Source organism: Dama dama, chromosome 30, assembly GCF_033118175.1.
Source record: "Dama dama isolate Ldn47 chromosome 30, ASM3311817v1, whole genome shotgun sequence".
In the NCBI taxonomy this organism is placed as follows: Eukaryota; Metazoa; Chordata; class Mammalia; order Artiodactyla; family Cervidae; genus Dama; species Dama dama.
In genome coordinates, this window is record NC_083710.1 from 31,823,385 (window position 1) to 31,846,711 (window position 23,327).

At 36.1% G+C, this 23,327-nt stretch overlaps 1 protein-coding gene across 6 annotated transcripts in view; it reads right to left on the minus strand.

Annotated features, from left to right (window-relative positions):
- Nucleotides 1–23,327, minus strand: part of PDS5B (PDS5 cohesin associated factor B) — a 170,391-nt gene that overhangs the window by 42,741 nt on the left and 104,323 nt on the right. For all 6 annotated transcript variants that reach the window (XM_061133534.1, XM_061133533.1, XM_061133535.1 and 3 more), the window contains exons 20-21: nt 9,418–9,541; nt 6,012–6,170 (exon numbers count right to left, since the gene is read on the minus strand). In XM_061133534.1, coding sequence (XP_060989517.1) covers nt 6,012–6,170; nt 9,418–9,541 — 283 coding nt within the window. The remainder of the gene's footprint in view (nt 1–6,011; nt 6,171–9,417; nt 9,542–23,327) is intronic.

The following is a 23,327-nucleotide window of genomic DNA, read 5'->3' on the forward strand; positions in this document are numbered from 1 at the left end:
ATACTACTTTGTATTTATTAGATGGACAAAACTTAAGAAATCTGACAATAATGTCATATGCAGCTGAAAGGAAAATAAGGTTTTACAACCAGTCTGAAAAATACTTCAGCAATAAAGTGAAAAATTAAATGTACAGACTGATGGTCAGAAGTATACCACTCTTGTAAATGTAACCTGGAGAAATTTGTACTCATATGCATCAGAAGGCTATATAAAAAAGAAAAAAAAAAAAAGGCACAGGAGTACTATTTAAAACAAGAAAGAAATGGAAATATACCATGTTTCCATTAAGAAAATGAGATATACTTCACACAATGATATAATACAGAGTAGTGAATGAATGAACTACAGCTAGATTCAACATCAAGGGTTATTCTAAGAAACAAATCCATAATGATGATAGCAAGTCACCCAAGAATATATCAATATATGGTATAAAATAATCCATAAACCTTAGGAACAAGCAAAACTAAACAAGTACACTGTTTTGAGATAAACATATGGTAAAATGGTGCTTTGTGGTTAGCTGGGGCAGGAGAAAAACAGAAGAAAAGTTTGAAGAGTAACACCACTAGATGCGAACAGTTCAAGGGTATTGAAAAGAGAATAACTGAGATGTGAGCCTGGCATTAAAATTGCTTTTCTGATATATAAATGATGGCTGATTCTGAAAATGAAAGAGGTTTAAAGGTTGAGCGATGTTTTGCATCACTGTCACAGAGCTAGAAGGAAAAAAAAAAAAAGAAATTCTGAGTCCAATAAAAAGTAGAGTCTTTGACTGTGTGGATCACAATAAACTGTGGAAAATTCTGAAAGAGATGGGAATATCAGACCACCTGACCTGCCTCTTGAGAAACTTGTATGCAGGTCAGGAAGCAACAGTTAGAACTGGACATGGAACAACAGACTGGTTCCAAATAGGAAAGGAGTACATCAAGGCTGTATACTGTCACCCTGCTTATTTAACTTATATGCAGAGTACATCATGAGAAATGCTGGGCTGGAAGAAGCACAAGCTGGAATCAAGATTGCCAGGAGAAATATCAATCACCTCAGATATGCAGATGACACCACCCTTATGGCAAAAAGTGAAGAAGAACTAAAGAGCTTCTTGATGAAAGTGAAAGAGGAGAGTGAAAAAGTTGGCCTGAAGCTCAACATTCAGAAAACTAAGATCATGGCATCCAGTCCCATCACTTCATGGCAAATAGATGAGCAAACAGTGGAAACTGTGGCTGACTTTATTTTTCTGGGCTCCAAAATGACTGCAGATGGTGATTGCAGCCATGAGATTAAAAGACGCTTACTCCTTGGAAGGAAAGTTATGACCAACCTAGACAGCATATTAAAAAGGAGAGACATTACTTTGCCAACAAAGGTCCATCTAGTCAAAGCTATGGTTCTTCCAGTGGTCATGTATGGATGTGAGAGTTGGACTATAAAGAAAGCTGAGCGCCAAAGAATTAATGCTTTTGAACTGTGGTGTTGGAGAAGACTCTTGAGAGTCTCTTGGACTGCAAGGAGATCCAACCAGTCCATCCTAAAGGAGAGAAATCCTGGGTGTTCACTGGTAGGACTGATGTTGAAGCTGAAACTCCAATACTTTGGCCACCTGATGCAAAGAACTGACTCATTGGAAAAGACCCTGATGCTGGGAAAGATTGAGGGCAAGAGAAAAGGGGACGACAGAGGATGAGATGGTTAGATGGCATCACCGACTCAATGGAAATGGGTTTGGGTGGACTCCGGGAGTTGGTGATGGACAGGGAGGCCTGGTGTGCTGTGGTTCATGGGATCACAGAGTCAGACACAACTGAGTGACTGAACTGACTGACTGACTCGTTAAGCAACCTAGACTTTTGGGTGGATCCCAAATAAAAACACCCTAAACATAAAAGTGATCAGAAAAACAATCACCTGTCAAAAACTGAAGCCCAGCTTCCAATCACTGCATTCTTGATTGAATGAAAATTATTTCAGAGTAGCTCAACTGCCTACCAGAAGCAAAAATGAATATTCTTTGGAAGAATTCTAAAATCATCCAGAGCTTCAAATGATCTCTATAACTTTTCGTATAAAAAGTGTGCAGGCTCAATCAACAATAACGTGTGCAAGGTAAGACCTGACCAGCAATCAAGTGAAAACCAGACAAAGAAAAAGAGCCACTGGAGACAGATACTGAGACTAACTCACATAAATTTTAACATAATTAGAGGTGCTGAAAGATTAAATGGTAAGAAAAAGAATTCTGGCAGGGAACTAAAAATTTTATTTAAAAACTCTAAGGAAATTACAGGAAAAAACTATATAAACAGTGCAATTAAGAATTCAATTTTATGGGTGTAACATGAGACTCGACAAATCTGAAGAGAGGATGAGTAAATTCAAAGATGGGTCAGAAGAAAGCAAAGATGAAGCATGAGCGGGCAGAAACAGGTATACCTCAGAGACACTGCATGTATGGTTCCAAACAACCACAATAAGGCAAGTGTTGCAATAAAGCAAGTTACAAATGTCTTGGTTTTCCTGTGTACAAAAAGTTGTTTACACAATAATTTGGTCTATTAAGCGTGCGACAGCATCATGTCTAGAAAAACAATGAACAAACCTTAACACAAAAATATAAATGAAAAAGCTATAATAACTATTAATAGTAATGAGTATTCAGGTCTTTCGCCCATTAAAAGAAAACTAAGCTGTTTGTCTTGTTGAATTTTAAGTCTCTTATCAGATATATATGATTTTCAAATATTTTCTCCCATTCTGCCAGTTCATTTTTCACTTTTTTTTTCAAATTAATAATTATCTTTCTTAAAAAGGATATAATTGGCATATGACATATCAGTTCTAGAGGTACAATGATTCAATATTTACATATATTGTGAAATGATCACCACAGTAAGTCTTGTTATCACCCATCACAACACAACTACAATTTTTTTCCTATGATGAGACATTTTCAGACCTACTCTCAGCAGAAACTGTCAGATATATTAGGCAGTATTAATAATGATAGTCACCATGCTGTACATTACATTCTTTGACTTATTTTATAACTGAAGTCTGTACCTTTAGAATTCCTTTACCCAATTCACACATCCTTCATCCCTAGCCTCTGACAACTACCACCAGATCTCTGTACCTATGAGTTTGAGTTTTTGTTGCTGTTACTTGGGGTTTTTTAGATTTGATACTGCATGTAAGGAACATCACACAGTGTTCATCTTTGTCTATTTAACTCAGCATAATGCCCTCAAGGGTCATCCATGCTGTCACAAATGCCAGGACTTTTTCCTTTTTCTAATGACTGATCAATGTTACATTGTATATATACACCACTTTTCCTCTATCCATTCATCCATTAGATGGACACTTGAGTTGCTTCCATGTCTTGATTGCTATAAATAATGCTGCACTGAACATGGGGGTGCAGAGATCTTTTTGAATTAGTGTTCGTATTTCCTTCAGATAAATACTCTGAAGTATTTATTACTGAATCATGTGGTGCTTCAATTTTCTTTTTTGTTTCCTATTTTTAATTTTTTGGAAGATCTTCCATACTGTTTTTCATTTTACATTCACACCAACAGTGCAAAAGGGTTCCTTCTCTTCACATCTTCACCAACACTTCTTATCTATTTTATATTAGTCATTCTAAGAGAAGTGAAGTCCTATCTTTCTGTGGTTTTGATTTGCATTTCTCTGGTGATTACTGATGTTGAGCACTTTTCATACAATTACTGATGACTTGTTTGTGTTCTTGGGGAAAATGTTGCCTCTGCCTATTTTTTAATCAAACTCTTTTTCTGCTATTGAGCTATATGTGTATTTACACAATATGGACATATTAGATACATGATTTGCAATTATTTTCTCATTTTCTCAGTTTTTGTCTGAAAATGTGTTTATGTTGCATTCCCTTTTTAAAGGCTATTTTCTCCAGGTTTAGAATTCCAGATTGGTACTTTTCTTCCAATCAATAATTTGAAGATATTATCCCATTATCTTCCATCTTCTAATCTTTTCTCGTGACAGTCTTGTTCCCTGGAAGGTTTTCTGTCTGTTTGCATGAATGCTTTTAATCCTTTCTATTTTGATTGGTTCTAGGTTTACTATGATGTATCTAGTAAGCTTTGTGTTATACTGATCCTACTTGGGGTTTGCATCTCTTCTTGAATGCATAGCTTTGATGTCTTTCATAAATTTTGAAAAATTTTCTGGCATTATCACTTCAAATACTATTTCTGTTTCATATTCTCTTTCCTATCTTACTGTAGTTCTAATTACACACTCTAAATATACAAATTTTATTTTTACTGTAATCCAACTGTCTGACATACTTTTTTATACACACAAAAATTGTCTCAATATGCTTCACAAATATTCCATTTTCTACAAATTGAAGGTTCGTGTCAAGTATCTATCAGTGCTATTTTTCCAACAGCATTTGCTCACTTCATATCTCTGTCACATTTTCATAATTCTTGCAGTATTCCAAATGATTTCACTATTATTACATTTGTTATGGTGATAAGTGACTAGAGATCTTTAATGGTACTATTGTAACTGTTTTGAGGTGCCATGAATCACACCCATTAACAGAATGAACTTAATCAGTAAACGTTGTGTGTTCTGACTGCTCTACATACAGACTGGCCTTTTCCCCATCTCTCGCCCTCTCCTCAGGCAACCCTATTCCCTAAGATACAACAACATAGAAATTGGGAAAATTAGCAAACCTATCATGGATTGTACATGTTCGAGTGAAAGGAAGCACTGCACATCTCTCAACTTCATATCAAAAGCTAGAAATGATAAAGCTTAGTGATGAAGGCATGTCAAAAGCTACTATTGGCTGAAAACTAAACCTCTTGGGCCAAGTTGTGAATGTGAAGGATAAGTTCTTGAAGGAAATTAAAAGTGCTACTCACATTTTACTCCAGTGAAAATGTGAATGACAAGAAAGCAAAACACACTTATTGCTAATATGGAGAAAGTTTAATGAACTGGAGTGGAGATCAAACCAGCCCAACATTCCCTTAAGCCAAAGACTGATCCAAAGCAAGGCTGTAACTCTCTTCAATTCTGTGAAGAGTGAGAGAGCTAAGGAGGCTCCAGAAGGAAAATCTGAGGCTAGCAGAGGTTGGTTCATAATACTGTAGAAGCCATCCCTAGACACAGAAGTACAAGGTGGAGCAGCAAGTACTGATGCAGAAGTTGCAGCAAGTTATCCAGAACATCTAGCTTAGATCATTAATTAAGGTGGCTATGCTAAACAGATTTTCAACACAGAAAACAATCTTCTATTGGAAGAAGATGCATTCTAGAACTTTCACAGCCAGAGAGAAGTCAATGCGTCATAGAACAGGCCTACTCTTGTTAGGGGCTAATGCAGCTGGTAACTTTAATCTGAAACCAACGCTCATTTACCATTCTGAAAATCCTAGTTTTACAGTATTCTTTTCTACACACATGTATATCTAAAAATACACAAACACATGCATAAAACTCCACATGACTGTAGGGGTCAATTCTCCAAGACACCCAAACATACCCTGCCCCAAATATTCACACAATGGAGACAGAAAATCACTACTTTTTTCCCCAGTGTTTCCCCTCAGGGATCTTTTAATTCTCTATTGTATGTATGAAATGCAACAACTACTATCATGACAACCATACTGCAAACTAACCTGTCAATCTTCACATTTTTTAAAAAATAGATGTCATTAAAAAACTTACATCCCTATAAACTTGAAATAGACAGAATCCAGTGATATCTTGTATTTCTCAAGGAAAGCATTCCAGGTCATAGCCCTATGCTCAACTAAAGAGATGTTTCAATGTTGTTTCACTTATAATGAAGATGCAGCATGGTAAAAAGATAGGAAAAGCTAAAAACAAATCAACCAAACTGAAGTGCAATTTACATCATTCCACTTCTCTCCTTGTTGCATAAAATTTTAGAAGATAGCATTATGAAGAATACACATCTAGAAAACATAAATTACCCGATCATTCATCAGAAGATCCTTCACAATGAAAGTAGCTACCAAAGACTTCAAAGGAGCAGCAAACTGATCTGGTGCAAGGAGAGCAATGTGACCAATAGTCACCAGTGGTGTGATGAGATGCTCCAGGTTGCTCGGATCTAGGCTCTTATGCAGAGGCTGAAAGTGAGGAAAGGAAAATGATTAACTCCATAAACATGCAAATAAACTGTTCACATGTCTCATCTACAAATGCTAAAAACCACACAAGTTCCAATACATGGTATAAGCAGTGGTTCAAGTTACATTTAACTTTTACTGACAACTTTTATGACTAGAAGGCATCATATCTAAGTATTTTCAGTTTTTCCCAAATTACATTTTAGAGGTAGGTAAAGAAACATTTCAATATCAAGAATCATGTATCATACATTTTATGATTGCATATATAAATATGTCAGCAACTGCTGAAAGTTGCTCAGTCATGTACAACTCTTTTTGACTGCATGGACTGTAGCCCATGAGGTTCCTCTGTCCATGGAATTCTCCAGGCAAGAAACTGGAGTGGGTAGCCATTTCGGCTCACCCATACCTACTTCTATTCTGCTTTCTGGGCATAAGGATGCTTCTATGTGCAGTCAGAAGTTCTGGTTACCAGAATGGGGATGAAAGTACGGTATGCCATGCCTGAACTGAGGCAGACAGAAACAATGTATCTTCTCCACATTCTCTCTCTCTTTACTCACTGGTGGCTTAATACAAAGGATCCAATGGGACTCAAAGAGAAAAAGCAAAAGTGAAAGAAAGTGAAGTTGCTCAGTCGTGTCTGACTCTTTGCGACCCCATAGACTGTAGCCCACCAGGCTCCCCTGTCCATGGAATTTTCCACGCAAGAGTACTGGAGAGGATTGCCATTTCCTTCTCCAGGGGATCTTCCTAACCCAGGGATCGAACCCAGGTCTCTCTCATTGCAGGCAGATGCTTTACTGTCTGAGCCACCAGGAAAGAGAAGCCACTAGTCAAAAAGCGTCTGCATGGCTAAAACACTGATCAGAATGCAATCAAAACACCCAAATGGACTTTTATCATGAGCAAGAAAAAAGCTTTCATTATGGATAGTTACAAGCATTTTTGTGGATTTTTATAGCATCAAATATTAAGTACCATAACTAATAAAACTATTTTATTACTCATAGTAAAATAAAAATATTATTTTAATATTCATTTTGCTATAACAAAAGGAGACTGCTTTATTTACTCACATAGTTGATACCTAAAATATATTGTTCAACTTTTAAAATAAGATAATCAGAAGAGTGGCTATAGCACACTATCATTGGCATAAGGAGAGGAGGAAGGGGACAAAAGATGTGTTTTGTGTATTTATATTACTTGTATAAGAATAAAGTATCTCCTGAAAAGTACACTAGAAACTGGTAACACTGGCTGCCTCTGAGAAAAGAAACTGGGTGGCTGGGGAAATGGGGTTGAGATAAAGGTGTAGGTATCCTCCTATACTGAACACCAAGCATTCTAGGCTTGAAAAGCAACACAAAACTGTTCTTTTCCAACACATTGGGGCAATATGAAAAGCTTCATTTAGTCAAAAGTAATGACAGTACTTCTTGCTGTTCTCGATGACTTCCCTCAATACCTCCATTGCACATCTAAGTGATAACTTGTTTACACTAGAAACAGATAACTGATAGTGTACTTTTTTCCAATTCATTTATTATATTGTGTGACAATTTTCCACAATAAGATATTAAAATTATTTCTGAAAAACCAAAATTAATGATCAATCCCTGGATTAACCAGAGAAGGCAATGGCAACCCTCTCCAGTACTCTTGCCTGGAAAATCCCATGGATGGAGGAGCCTGGGAGGCTGCAGTCCATTGGGTCGCTAAGAGTCGACAGGACTGAGCAACTTCACTTTTACTTTTCACTTTCATGCATTGGAGAAGGAAATGGCAACCCACTCCAGTGTTCTTGCCTGGAGAATCCCAGGGACGGGGGAGCCTGGTGGGCTGCCATCTATGGGGTAGCACAGAGTTGGACACAACCGAAGCGACTTAGCAGCAGCAGCAGCTCTGGATTAACAGTAATCTGATAAAGGTTAGATGTGTCTATGAAACCTTTTCTCAGAAAGCCAGCCAATCTTCTATGTTATAGGAGAAGGATTACCAGGTAGGTTCTTGTAAAGATGAAGTTACAGATATTAAAATTAAAAGTAACCAATAAAGTCAAGCTATTATCAGCATTTTCCTTCTCATCATCATTGGAGAGAACAAAAAGATTATTCAAGGGAAAAAAAAAGCTTTCTAGAAATCAACATTGAGTCCACTGAAGTCATCCTCTTATTAAAAAATTTAAAAAAATACAAAATACCTCCACCTCAACTTTTAAATTATATTATGATTGAGTATCTATAGCAAAGATGCTGTTTAATAGACAACAGAAAACGTTTCTTCCTCCTTTACCCTGCCTTTAATATAAATCATGAAAATATGACAAAATTAGCATAAATACTTCTAAAATAGACAGCAAGTCTGTGTATTTATGGTGGGTTAGTTTCAGCATAACTTCCAAATTGTTTTGACTTCATTCAAGGCTCCTAGACTATAACTACAAGATTTTTATAAATTTTCTGTTTAGCTCCTATTTGCAGTAAGAAGGCTAAAGCTAGACCCTGATTCTAATAACTTAGAGTAAAATTCCCATACTTAGAAAGGGTACTGGTAATTCAAAGTAGAGAAAAAATAAAACACATGCTGAAAAGACAGTCAGTAGGTATTTGGTCCTGTCCCAATATACCCAATAAGACATTTGGGTCTACACACAAAGGTCCTCGATATTTGGTCCTGTCCAAAACCATCTGCCATGTACCTAAATTGCCGTGGGTATTTTGGAGAGCACCAACTATCAAGGATCTTTGGGTGTGGATCACATGCCCTGCAAAGGAAAAGGCACATTTTAATCTAATATGAAATTAGGTCATTCATTAAAGTACAAATTTATTTAACCCTAATTATAAATTAGTATTCATATATAAAACCCCACACACTTCAGTAGTATTTCATGTAGAGAAATCTAACTTCCAAAATCTATACACTGATAGAATACTCACCTATTACCTATTATGAGTAACTACGATTTTATACGTAATTATTTACTAATGAAAAAAGTTTCCTAATACTAAATGTATAAACTAACGTCAAAACTATTGTACAACTGCTTGATTTCTGAATAAGCTCGCATTAAAAAGCTGAATCATCAGATATTTTCAAATTTTAACCTATCATTAATATTGATTATACTGATTCAAATTTGGAAAATTACAAAATGATACATCTCCAAACATTAACATTCCGTAAACTCATTCATATTTTTTGAACAACATGAAACAAAAAAATCTTTTCTTTTTACCTCAAATATCTGTGCAAACTGGGTTTCTTTACTAGAAAATATTGCATGGATACAATGAATAGCGTATTTGGCTTGACGGGGGGGTCCTTTTTTAGATTTGTGATGTAAAACAGGAAGCAAAGCTCTAAAAAAAAAAAAATTACAGAAAAACAATAAACCAGAAAAATCATTATGATTTCCACTAGATACTTTAATGCTTGTATTTTTGAAGGAATGTTTTGTAAGAAACAAAGGTCACAGCATCTACTCACTCATTTTCAATCATCTGTAATTTTGCTTTATAAACATCCATATAAAAATAATACAAATACAAATAACATTTCCTTTTTATTTATTAGTTATAAATACAAACAAGAATGGTAACCCATTTCTTCTTTTTAATGTCATTTCCATTAGCCTTTTCTATTTTATTATCATTGTTATCACTTTAGCTAAGCTTTTGACGTAAGACCACCATAATGGGACATAAATTGCTCCTTCTTTCTCAAGTCTCTTCCTCTTCCAATTCATCTTTTAATCTATCCCCAAACAATCCACATGAGGGGAAATTTGATCATTTAACCAACACAAATTGAGTACTTGCTATAATGCCAGGCACTATTTAAAGTCCCAAATTGGTGTCTTCATTCTACCAGCATATTAGAGATAAGGCAAATGATAACACATTAAGTTAGCAAAACATCTGTTATGTTAAATTGTGGTAACTCCTATAAAGGGGGGGAAAAGAAGGAAAACAGGACAGCAATAGGGGACAGGCCTAAGTTTGTGACAGTGTTACAATTTTACATACGGCGCCTACATAAGATCACTCTAGTAAAGCAAAACTTAACCACAGTTCTCACAGTGGCAGTGTCATCTAGCTACCTGGAAGAACATTCATGTATCATATCACTTCCTTATATAATAACTTAAAGTCCTGAATAAGGCAGGATCTCTTAGTTCAACTATTATGCATTTATTTCACTGTGGAAGTAACTTCTGAATTCTTCTCCTTGCCCAACTCAGTGCTCCAGTTTAAAAAACAATTAGAGATAAATAATTCATTATAATAATAGCAGTCACAGAAAAGGTAACAGTAAAATATGATAAAAAGACAAGTGACCAATTGAAAGGAAATTTTGTATTTCTTGTTACAGAGAAATGGTAAATATCCCCAAAGTGTAAACACCTACAAACAGAAAATGAAAATATCAATAGTATCACAGAAAAATGGGTTGGACATAATAGTAGAAAGCTCTTCAAAACCACCAAAAGTTCTTCAGTACCACCAAACCAGTTTTACAACAAATGTTAAAGGGACTTATATAGTCAAGAAATACAAGAGAAGAAAAAAGATCTACAAAACCAACCCCTAACAATTAAGAAAATGGCAATAAGAACATATGTATCAATAATTACTTTAAATGTAAATGGATTAAACACTCCAACCAAAAGACACAGACTGGCTGAATGGATATAAAAATACAACCCATATATATGCTGTCTACAACAAACCCACTTTAGACCTCAAGACACACACAGACTGAAAGTTAGAGGATGGAAAAATATACTCCATGAAAACGGGAAGCAAAAGAAAGCTGGAGTAGCAATCCTCATATCAGACAAAATAGACCTTAAAATAAAGAATTTTACAAGAGATAAGGAAGGACACTACATAATGATCAAGGGATCAAGCCAAGAGGAAGACATAACAATTGGAATAGGAGCACCTCAATACGTAAGACAAACACTAACAGACATAAAAGGAGAAATCGACAGTATCACAATAATAGCTGGAGACTTTAACACCCCACTCACACCAATGGACAGATCATCAAGACAGAAAGCTAATAAGGAAACACAAGTCTTAAATGAACTAATAAGGAAACACAAGTCTTAAATGATACATTATATGAGATAGATGTCATTGATATCTTCAGGACATTTCATTCAAATGCAGAAGAATACACCTTCTTCTCAAGTGCACATGGAACATTCTCCAGGACAGACCACATCTTGGGTCACAAATCAAAACTCAGTAAATTTAAGAAAACTGAAATCGTATCAAGCATCTTCTCCAATCACAACACTATGAGACTAGGTATCAATTACAAGGGAAAAAAATGTAAGAAACATAAACACATGGAGATTAAACAACATGTTTCTAAATAACCAACAGGTTACTGAAGAAATCAAAAGGGAAATGAAGAAATTTCTAGAAACAAACAACAATGAAAACACGACAATACAAAACCTATGGGATGCTGCAAAAGCAATTCTAAGAGGGAAGTTTATAGCGATGTAATTCTACCTCAAGAAACAAGAAAAACATCCAATACACAACCTAACTTTACACCTAAAACAACTCAGAAAAAAAGAACAAACAAAAAAAAAAAAAAAAAAAAACCCAAAATTAGTAGAAGGAAAGAAATCATAAAGATCAGAACAGAAATAAATGAAAAAGAAATGAAAGAAACAATACTACAGATTATAATACTAAAAGTTGGTTTTTGAGAAGATAAACAAAATTGACAAACCTTTCACCAGCCTCAAGAAAAAAAGAGAAGAATCAAATCAACAAAATTAGAAATGAAAAATGAGCGGTTACAAGAAACGATGCAGAAATACAAAGGATGATAAGAGACTATTATGAACAACTATATGGCACTAAAATGTATAAACTGAAAGAAATAGATTCTTAGAAAACTTCAATCTTCCAATACTGAACCAGGAAAAAATCAAAATTATGAACAACCCAATCACAAGCACTGAAATTGAAGCTGTGATCAAAAATCTCCCCAAAATCAGAAGTCCAGAACCAGATGGCTTCACAGGAGAATTCTATGAAATATTTAGAGAAGAGCTAATACCTTGCCTTCTATACCTCTTTCAAAAAATTTAGAGGAAGGAACACTTTCAAACTCATTCTACAAGGCCACCATCACCCTGATACCAAAATCAGACAAAGACAACACACACAAAAAAATCTACAGGCCAATATCACTGATGAACTTACCTGCAAAAATCTTCAACAAAATTTTAGCAAACAGAATTCAGCAACACATCAAAAAGCTCATACACCATGATCAAGTTGGGTTTATGCCAGGAATGCAAAGATTCTTCAATATATGCAAATCAATCAATGTGATACACCATATTAACAAATTAAAAGATAAAAACCATATGATAATCTCAATAGATGCAGAAAAAGCCTTTGACAAAATTCAGCACCCATTTATGGTTAAAACTCTTCAAAAAAAATGGGCATAGGAACCTACCTCAACATAGTAAAGGCCATATATGATAAGCATACAGCAAACATTATTCTCAATGGTGAAAAACTGAAAGCATTCCCCCTAACATCAGGAACAAGACAAGGGTGTCCGTTTCCACTTTCACCACTATTATTCAACATAGTTCTGGAAGTCCTTGCTACAGCAATCAGAGAAGAAAAAGAAATAAAAGGAATCCACATTGGAAAAGAAGTAAAGCTCTCACTGTTTGCAGATGACCTAATACCATACAAAGAAAACCCTAAAGACAATATTAGAAAATTACTAGAGCTAATCAGTGAATTTAACAAAGTGGCAGGATACAAAATTAATACACAGAAATCACTTGCATTTCTACATTACTAACAATGAAAAATCAGAAAGAGAAATTAAGGAATCAATCCCATTCACCACTGCAACAAAAAGAATTAAATATCTAGGAATAAACTACCTAAGGGGACAAAAGAACTGTACACAGAAAATTATAAGACACTAGTGAAAGAAATCAAAGATGACATAAACAGATGGAGAGATACCCCATGCTACTAAGTAGGAAGAATCAATATTGTGAAAATGACTATACTACCAAATGCAATCTACAGATTCAATGTGATCACTATCAAATTACCAATGGCAGTTATCACAGAACTGGAACGAAAAATTTCACAATTCATGTGGAAACACAAAAGACCCAAACAGTCAAAGAAGTCTTGAGAAAGAAGAATGGAGCTGAAGGAATCAACTTTCCTGACTTCAGATTATACTACAAAGCTACAGTCATCAAGACAGTATGGTACTGGCACAAAAACAGAAATATAGACCAACAGAACAAGACAGAAAGCCCAGAAATAAACCCATGCACCTATGGGTACCTTATTTTTGACAAAGGAGGCAAGAATATATAATGGGGCAAAGACAGTCTTTTCAATAAATGGTGCTGGGGAAACTGGACAGCTACAGGTAAAAGAATTAAGTTAGAACACTTCCTAACACCATAAACAAAGATAAACTCAAAATGGATGAAAGACCTAAATGTAAGACAGGAAACTATAAAACTGTTAGAGGGAAAACATAGGCAGAACACTCGATGACATAAATCAAAGCAAGATCCTCTAAGACCCACCTCCTAGAGTAAAGGAAATAAAAACAAAAGTAAACAAGTGGGACCTGATTAAATTTAAAAGCTTTTGCACGGCAAAGGAAACTATAAGCAGAGTGAAAAGATGAGCCTCAGAATGGGAGAAAATAATAGCAAATGAAACAACTGACAAAGGATTAATTTCCAAAATATACAAGCAGCTCATATAACTCTATGTCAGAAAAACAAACAACCCAATCAAAAAGTGTTCCCACTAAGACCTAAACAGACATTTCTCCAAAGAAGACAGACAGATGGTTAACACACACATGAAAAGATGCTCAACATCACTCATTATTAGAGAAATGCAAATAAAAACCACAATGATATATCACCTCACACCAGTCAGAATGGCCATCATCAAAAAAATAAATAAATAAATAAATTCTGGATAGGGTGTGGAGAAAAGGGAAAACTCTTGCACTGTTGGTGGGAATGTAAATTGATACAGTCACTGTGGAAGATGGTATGGAGATTGCTTAAAAAACTAGAAATAAAACCATCATATTACCCAGCAATCCCACTGCTAGGCATATTAGCCTGAGGAAATGAAAACTGCAGAAGACACATATATCCCATTGTTCATTCAGCACTAGTTACAATAATAGCTGGAACACGGAAGCAACCTAGATGCCCACCGACAGATGAGTGGACAAAGAAGCTGTGGTACATATACACAATGGAATATTATTCAGCCATAAAAAGAAACGCAACTGAGTCAGTTCTGATGAGGTGGATGAACCTACAGCCTATTACACAGAGTGAAGTGAGACAGAGAGAAAGATAAATATTGTATTCTAACACATATGTACAGAATCTAGAAAAATGGTACTGAAGAATTTATTTACAAGGCAGCAATGTAGAAACAGACATAGAGAATAGACTTACGGACATGCGGAGAGGGCAGGAGAGGGAGAGATGTATGTAAAGAGTAACATGGAAACTCACATTACCATATGTAAAATAGATAGCCAACGGGAATTTGCTGTATGGCTCAGGAAACTCAAACAGGGGCTCTGTATCAACCTAGAGGGCTGGGATGGGGAGGGAGATGGGAGGGAGGTTCAAAAGGGAGGGGACATATGTATACCTATGGCGATTCATGTTGAGGTTTCACAGAAAACAACAAAATTCTGTAAAGCAATTATCCTTCAATAATATAAGTTAAAAAGAAAAAAAACTACTGGTTGTTAATACTTTTACTAATTCATTTTATATATATATATATAAAATCATCATAGATTAAAAAGTTTTTAAATAAAATCTTAGATTATTAAATAAAGAAATAAAGAATCTCTGGCTCATCCAGAATATATGTAAAATCAAGTAAGTAGTCTACATTAATTTTTCTTTTTAAAACTGCTTGCCAGTTTCTTATTCAGTGATTTAAGTTTTTCTGACTAATTTCTTTGTTAAATATTATACTCCTCACTACTATAGAGACAGTACAGAGTTGTAAATTTCTCATACACTTGGCTTTTAAATCTTCTGATTTTTTTACTCCTATAATATTTTCTAAATGATTATTAGTGGGATATAAAGAGAGCTGTGGATTTCTAGATACTCATTATGGCCATCTTGTTTTTAGTAGTTCTGCAGTTGATTCTCTTGGATTTTTCTCTTAGAAATAAGGTAACTTTGCTTCCTCTTTTCCAACAACTGTACCTTTTAATTTTATTTTCTTATGTAATTATATTGGCTAATGCTTTCAAAACAATGTTAAATCATGGCAGAGTTAGTGTATTTTCTCATCCTGCTCCTTATTTTACTGGGAATGCTTGTGTTTTACCATATGGTGGTAGATACTGGTGTGAGATATTTGGAGAAGGAAATGGCAACCCACTCCAGTACTCTTGCCTGGAAAATTCCATGGACAGAAGAGCCTGGTAGGCTACTGTCCATAACTTCCCAAGAGTCAGACAAGACTGAGCGACTTCACTTTCACTTTCATTGGTTTGAGAAGTATGAACGCATTAAAATCCTGTTTTATTGGGTTTAACTGTAAGTAAACTGATTTTCCTTTTTACTGGAAGCCCTTTCAGCATCTGTCAAAAAGATCTATTGTGTGGCCTCTCCCTTTTACTCATTTATATAATGAATTATAACAAGAATATCAGGTTTTCTTTTAGTAGTAACCCTTTTTATATTCCTGGAATTAACCAACATTTGGCCATAGTGTATTCTTGCTTTACTATAGTAAATTCTCTTTTTGCATACAATTTTCATCAGTATCAGTAAAATTTGTCTCAGTTTTCTTTTGGAGGGATATCTTTTATCAAGTTTTAGCATTCCGACTAGTTATCTTGGCTTTATATCTAAATGTTTTCCTTTCCCCCTCATGTCTGGAACAATTAAAAAGACTTAGAATTTCTGCATGGTTTTTAGAGATATATATATATATATATATACACACACACACAGAGATATAGATATATTTGAAATACGCACTTTAACATAACACTCATTGGCCCTTATTATTATTAGAGGGTAATTTTCTGAAATTCTTTTATAATTATAGCCTATTAGGATTTTTCCCCCTTCCTTCTTCCTGAGCCAATTTTATTTATTTACATCACCCTGTAAATATTCAGATTTTCAAATATCTAAAACATAGATATAGCCACACCTAAAACTTGAATACTGAAATTTAAATGGTGAGAAAAGAGAATCAGATATGCAAATAAGAAAACAAAAAGTTTGATTTAAGGGCATAAGCATAAGTGAATGCAAAGGGGGAAAGGCACATGACTTGGTAGAAAGAGTGACCTCACAATAAAAAGGGGATAACACATTTTCTAAATCCTTGAATTTCAAAGAAAATCCTTCATTTGCCCTTAGCACAACTTAGCTAATTAGGAAAAACTTTAGTTACATTTATTTTCTGATCAAAACTTCGCAACTGTTGAATCATTAACTGTGAAAATCTTACGTGGTTGAAAAGAAACGTCAGCCCCGTTACTGTTCTGTTGTACATGATTTACCTTTTTTTTTTCCCCTTGATGTTTATGAAATCACTTCCATAATCTCTGAAAATTCAGTAAATCCCATTAGGATATTGAGAGAGCTAATCCTTAGGTAGGTTGATAAGGAGTCCAGGGCCACTGAGGAAGAGGTCCAGAGCCCTCGAGAAGGAGAAATGGGTCTGGGGATTTCAAGGAGACGAAAAGGAGAAACTTTGGCTCAGAGGTTAAAGTGTCTGCCCGCAATGTGGGAGACCCAGGTTCCATCCCTGGGTCAAGAAGATCCCCTGGAGAAGGAAATGACAACCCACTCCAGTATTCTTGCCTGGAGAATCCCATGGAGGGAGGAGTCTGGTAGGCAACAGTCCACAGGGTCTCAAAGAGTTGAACTGACTTCACTTTCTTTCACTTTTGTCTTAGTCAATATAACAATGTATCTTGCCTGAGGATATGTTTGTCCTTCTTAACAGCAACCTTCTGACTTGTTACCTTGAGATGTGTATGTTATGGGAGCAGGTCTCTTAAGACCTTTCTATTGTTAGTTCTAATCTTGCTAATTTAAGATATATGATGTGGGAGTGGTTCTGGGAAAAAGTGTATGAGGCCTTAATAAGATTATTGGGGGAGGCACTCTCTGTCCCCCTTCTGATGAATATGTCAGAAGCTTTCTCTGTCCTTTTTCACTTTAATAAAACTATGCTGCACAAAAGCTCTTGAGTGATCAAGCCTGGTCCCTGGTACTGAAGCTAAATCTTCTTTGGAGATCACAAATCCAACACCATTCATAGTAAGCTATCAATACCTTTCTAAAACATGAGTCCTCTTCACTTCCAGATTCACATTTTCATTCATTATTATTATTCATTACAATTATTTTTAAAAAATTTTCCACTTTCCATTATACTGTTGTCTTCTCCACAGAAACCAATCATGACTTTCCATCATCTGCAATTCTCTTTATCTGCATTTCTTTCTTTGCCCACTATACCCATGTTCTATGCAATTTCCTTAAGTTCAACAGAAACCTTCCTGATTACATTTTCAATACTGCTTACTCTGCTCCTTGCTGTTTATAATAAATTTCATTCTATAACAGAAATATGTTTCTGCTCCTCTTTATCCTTAGTTCTGTTATTTCTCTTTTTGTGGTATATTATTTTTGTTCCTTTTTTCCCAGATGTCATTTGCTGCTTAATTTTCTTGGCAGCTTAGAACATAAGTCTAAAATTCTTTTATCCAACAAAAATTTCATTCCTCCTAGTGTTAATCATCTATCTTTTGAACACTAAAATATCCTCAAAGGATCTGTTGTTTGTCTATCTGTATCCTATTAATTAATCTTTAAATAAAAGAAATTCCTTTTGGCTCTGCCATTTAAACAAAAATGTAGATGGTGTCTCCCTGATGATTAAACATTGGACACATCTTTCAAAAAAATAACATCAGAACTCCCAACTGAAATTACACTTGCTTAATCAAATGGATAAGTAGCATGGAGAAGGTAGGTGGGAATAAAGGTAGTGAGTCCTTTATTTCTGTTTAATTTCTCTCCAAGTTTGCTTAAGCTCCTCCCATTGAGAACCAGCTTCACTTGGACTATGACCATATCCTATGCTATAGGGGACCCTCAGTGTTGGTACCTCTAACTATTTTCGGGTGAGCCAGATTCCTGAGAAATTTACTGAGACAGAATGGAACCCATAATCCACCATCATTTTAGTTTAGTAGGTCAGCACTTACTTTTTTCTTTTCCTGTAAAGTCGGTAATAAGACATTTGATTCACAACTCTAAGCCTTACCTCATCGAAAAGCTATACGCCTATTAAACCCAGAGAAAAAAGGTACGACCACAAAGTCTTTCCTTTAGCTCTGCTACAGAAAAATAAGGTTCACCGATTGCATCATCAATATGATGGACATGAAGTTGGGCAAACTTTGGGAGGTGGTGAGGGACAGGTCATAGAAAACACCCTCTTCCAACAACACAAGAGAGACTCTACACATGGACATCACCAGATGGTCAACACCAAAATCATAATTATACTCTTCGCAGCCAAAGATGAAGAAGGTCTATGCAGTCAGCAAAAGCAAGACCGGGAGCTGACTGTGGCTCAGAACATGAACTCCTTATTGCCAAATTCAGACTTTAATTGAAGAAAGTAGGGAAAACCACTAGACCATTCAGGTATGACTGAAATCAAATCCCTTATGATTATACAGTGGAAGTGAGAAATAGATTTAAGGGACTAGATCTGATAGACAGAGTACCTGATGAACTACGGATGGAGGTTTGTGATAATGCACAGGAGACAGGGATCAAGACCATACCCAAGAAAAATAAATGCAAAAAAGCAAATTGGCTGTCTGAGGAAGCCTTACAAATAGATATGAAAAGAAAAGAAACCAAAAGCAAAGGAGAAACGGGAAGATAAACCCATCTGCATGCAGAGTTCCAAAGAATAGCAAGGAGAGGTAAGAAAGCCTTCCTCAGTGATCAGTGCAAAGAAATAGAGGAAAACAATGGAATGGGAAAGACTAGAGATCTCTTCAAGAAAATTAGAGATGCCAAGGGAACATTTCATGCAAAGATGGGCTCAATAAAGGACAGAAATGGTATGAGCCTAACAGAAGCAGAAGATATTAAGAAGAGGTGGCAAGAAAACACAGAAGAACTTTACAAAAAAGATCTTCACAACCCACATAATCACAACGGTGTGATCACTCACCTAGAGCCAGACATCCTGGAATGTGAAGTCAAGTGGGCCTTAGGAAGCATCACTACGAACAAAGCTAGTGGAGGTGATGGAATTCCAGTTGAGCTATTTCAAATCCTAAAAGATGATGCTGAAAAAGTACTGCACTCAGTATGCCAGCAAATTTGGAAAACTCAGCAGTGGCCCCAGGAATGGAAAAGGTCAGTTTTCATTCCAATCCCAAAGAAAGGCAATGCTAAAGAATGCTCAAACTAGCACACAATTGCACTCATCTCACACACTAGTAAAGTAATGCTCAAAAATCATCAAGCCAGGCTTCAATACATAAACTGTGGACTTCCAGATGTTCAAGCTGGTTTTAGAAAAGGCAGAGGAACCAGAGATCAAATTGCCAACATTGGCTGGATCATCGAAAATGCAAGAGAGTTCCAAAAAAAACATTTATTTCTGCTTTATTAACTATGCCAATGTGGATCACAACAAACTGTGGAAACTTCTGAAAGACATGGGAATACCAGACCACTTGACCTGCTTCTTGAGAAATCTATATGCAGGAGAGGAAGCAACAGTTAGAACTGGACATGGAACAACAGACCAGTTACAAATAGGAAAAAGAGTACATCAAGGCTGTATATTGTCACCCTGCTTATTTAACTTACATGCAGAGCACATCATGAAAAACGCTGGGCTGGACGAAGCACAAGCTAGAATCAAGACTGCCGGGAGAAATTCAATAACCTCAGATATGCAGAGGACACCACCCTTATGGCAGAAAATGAAGAACTAAAGAGCCTCTTGATGAAAGTGAAAGAGGAGAGTGAAAAAGGCGCTTAAAGCTCAACATTTTGGAAAACTAAGATCATGGCATCCAGTCCCATCACTTCATGGCAAATAGATGGGGAAACAGTGGAAACAGTGGCAGACCTTATTTTTTGGGGGGGCTCCAAAATCACTGCAGATGGTGATTACGGCCATGAAATTAAAAGATGCTTGCTCCTTGGAAGAACAGCTATGACCAACCTAGACAGCATATTAAAAAGCAGAGACATTACTTTGTCAACAAAGGTCCATCTAGTCAAAGCTATGGTTTTTCCAGTAGTCATGTATGGACATGAAAGTTGGACTATCAAGAAAGCTGAGAGCCAAAGAATTGATGCTTTTGAACTGTGGTGTTGGAGAAGACTCTTGAGAGTCCTTTGGACTACAAGGAGATCCAACCAGTCCATCCCAAAGGAGATCAGTCCTGGGTGTTCATTGAAAAGACAGGTTGAAGCTGAAACTCCAATCCTTTGGCCACCTGATGGGGAAGAGCTGACTCATTTGAAAAGACCCTGATGTTGGAAAAGACTGAAGGCAGGAGGAGAAGGGGACAACAGAGGATGAGATGGCTGAATGGCATCACTGACTCAATGGAGATGAGTTTGGGTAAACTCTGGGAATTGGTGATGGACCGGGAAGTCTGGGATGCTGCAGTCCATGGGTCACAAAGAGTCGGACACGATTGAGTGACTGAACTGAAGTGAGAGACAGGGAGACCTGGCGTGCTGCAGCCCATGAGGTTTCAAAGAGCTGGATAGGACTGAGTGACTGAACAACATTTCTTTCAAAGCCTGCCCATACCTCAACTTCTCCCTCTAGATTAGCAAATGAAAGAACACTTATTATACATTCCCTTATATACCTGATTCAGGGATATATTAATCAATTGTCAATGTTCTCACACTCAATTCAGTCTAAATGGCTTATCTAGCACCAATTCTCTCCAGTTTGTGGTAGCTTCTACTTAAGACACATTTTCCTTTTAAATAATTTTGGTGAATTCAATGGAAGATAATTTAATAAACATTCATTTAACTCTTATCAGTTTTCCTTAACATCAACTCACCCAATTTAATGATGTAAAAAATAAAATCCACATATATATTTTATCTTCTAGAAGACATATAACAAGAGTAACCTCACTGAAAACTGTGTGCACCCAGCAGGTATTCATTATCAGTTGAGCTAATTCTCCTCATGAGAGACACCTGACATATACTCAGCGTGTATATATATCAAGTAATTTCAAGGACTTCAATTTCATAGTAAAGCTGAGAATGTTTTAAAATTCCCTTTGGTGTGATAGCTCAGTTGGTAAAGGATTCGCTAGCAATACAGGAGACCCTGGTTCGATTCCTAGGTCAGGAAGATCTGCTGGAGAAGGGATAGGCTACCCACTCCACTATTAACAGCTCAGCTGGTAAAGAAGTTGCCTATAATGCGAGGGACTTGGGTTGGGAAGATCCCCTGAGAAGATACCCACTCTAGTATTCTGGCCTGGAGGCATTCATGGACTGTATAGTCCTTTGGGTCACAAAGTATCAGACATGACTGAGCGACTTTCACTTCGTGTTCTAAAATGTCCACCTTTCAACTTTGCTCTGGTAGTTTTCCTATAAATATACTGAACAATGTTTCTTTAAAATATAAAGGGCATTAGAAAAGACAGTCTAGAATGAAAACAAAAAAATCTGCTGAATAAATCTAACTAAAACTCAATCAATGCTCTAATTAAGAAAACTATGCCATAATTGATATGTTACCATAGGCAATCCAAACAGGCCGATATTCAAATATTCCCTCGGCTATTTGCTAGCTACATGACCTAGAACGATTTGCCTCAAGTAAACATCAGATTTCCCACTTTGAAGATTAGATTCAGTAAAGTAATTCCTACACTTTACTGAATTGTTATAAAGTTTAAATGAGATAATAAAATAACTGGACATTTAGTACAGTACCTGTGTAGAGTTGCACATAGTTTATACGCTTAGTGTGTGTGTATACATGTATCTCCAAACTCTGATCTCTGATCTGGACCACAAAGTCACAGCTCCATTACAAGGAAAATTCCTGTTCTCCGGGCTCTCTTAAAAATTAAGAAGCCAGTCCTAAAAAATAAAGTTTCTCGCCCTTGCCAAAAGTATATTGTTACAGTATTCTGGTATGTTTCAATTATCATTTAAATAATGCTCTTTTCCTATATATCAATAGTTTCTAGAGCTGATTAAGCTCATGTGAATAGAAAGGGATAACAAAACCTACACCTGAGTCTCTAAAATGCTAGCTTTGTCACAGTCTCTCTCTGAAGAAAAGAGCCACAGTCAACTTCAACGTGGAGAAACACAGCACCCCAACCAATACTAACTAGACCAGAAGCAATCAGCTAGAGGTGAAACCAGTCACCAGTGACTATGGCAATATCAGGACCAACTATCAGCTACGCTCTCCAGGAACAGGATGGAGAGATGAACACACAGAAGCAAGGAAGGATTCATAAGGAATGAAGATGTATTCTTTCTGAGCTATTATAGAATCTTGAACCATAATCAACCACTATTAGAGATCTCCAGGATAACAGCGTAATTTCCAATTTTTGGAAATACTAGTACACGCAAACACACACAGAAAATATACTGCTGTTAGGATGATTACTGCATGCTTCTCTGCGTCCCTGTGTCAAGTAAAACAATACTTCTGTAAATTTTCAATTCAATACTCATATAACAGGAGAATGTAGAGTACTATGGACAATCCTGCTGAAATTCCTTTGGAGTTTCTCATTGGACCTTAAATTCGCATTAATTGTTTATCCTATGCCATAATATGCCAAGGAACTCTTTTGCTATAAAACTGTTTTCATTAAAATCTTCAAGCAAAATTGATGCTTCAGAAGGAAATGCCATGGTCATCTTACATTTTCATGAATCTTCTAAAATACCAATCAATGCCTTCTCCCAGGAAATAAAGACTCTAAATAGTTTAGACTTAAGATAAAACCCAGACATTATTTCCTCAAAACTTAAAA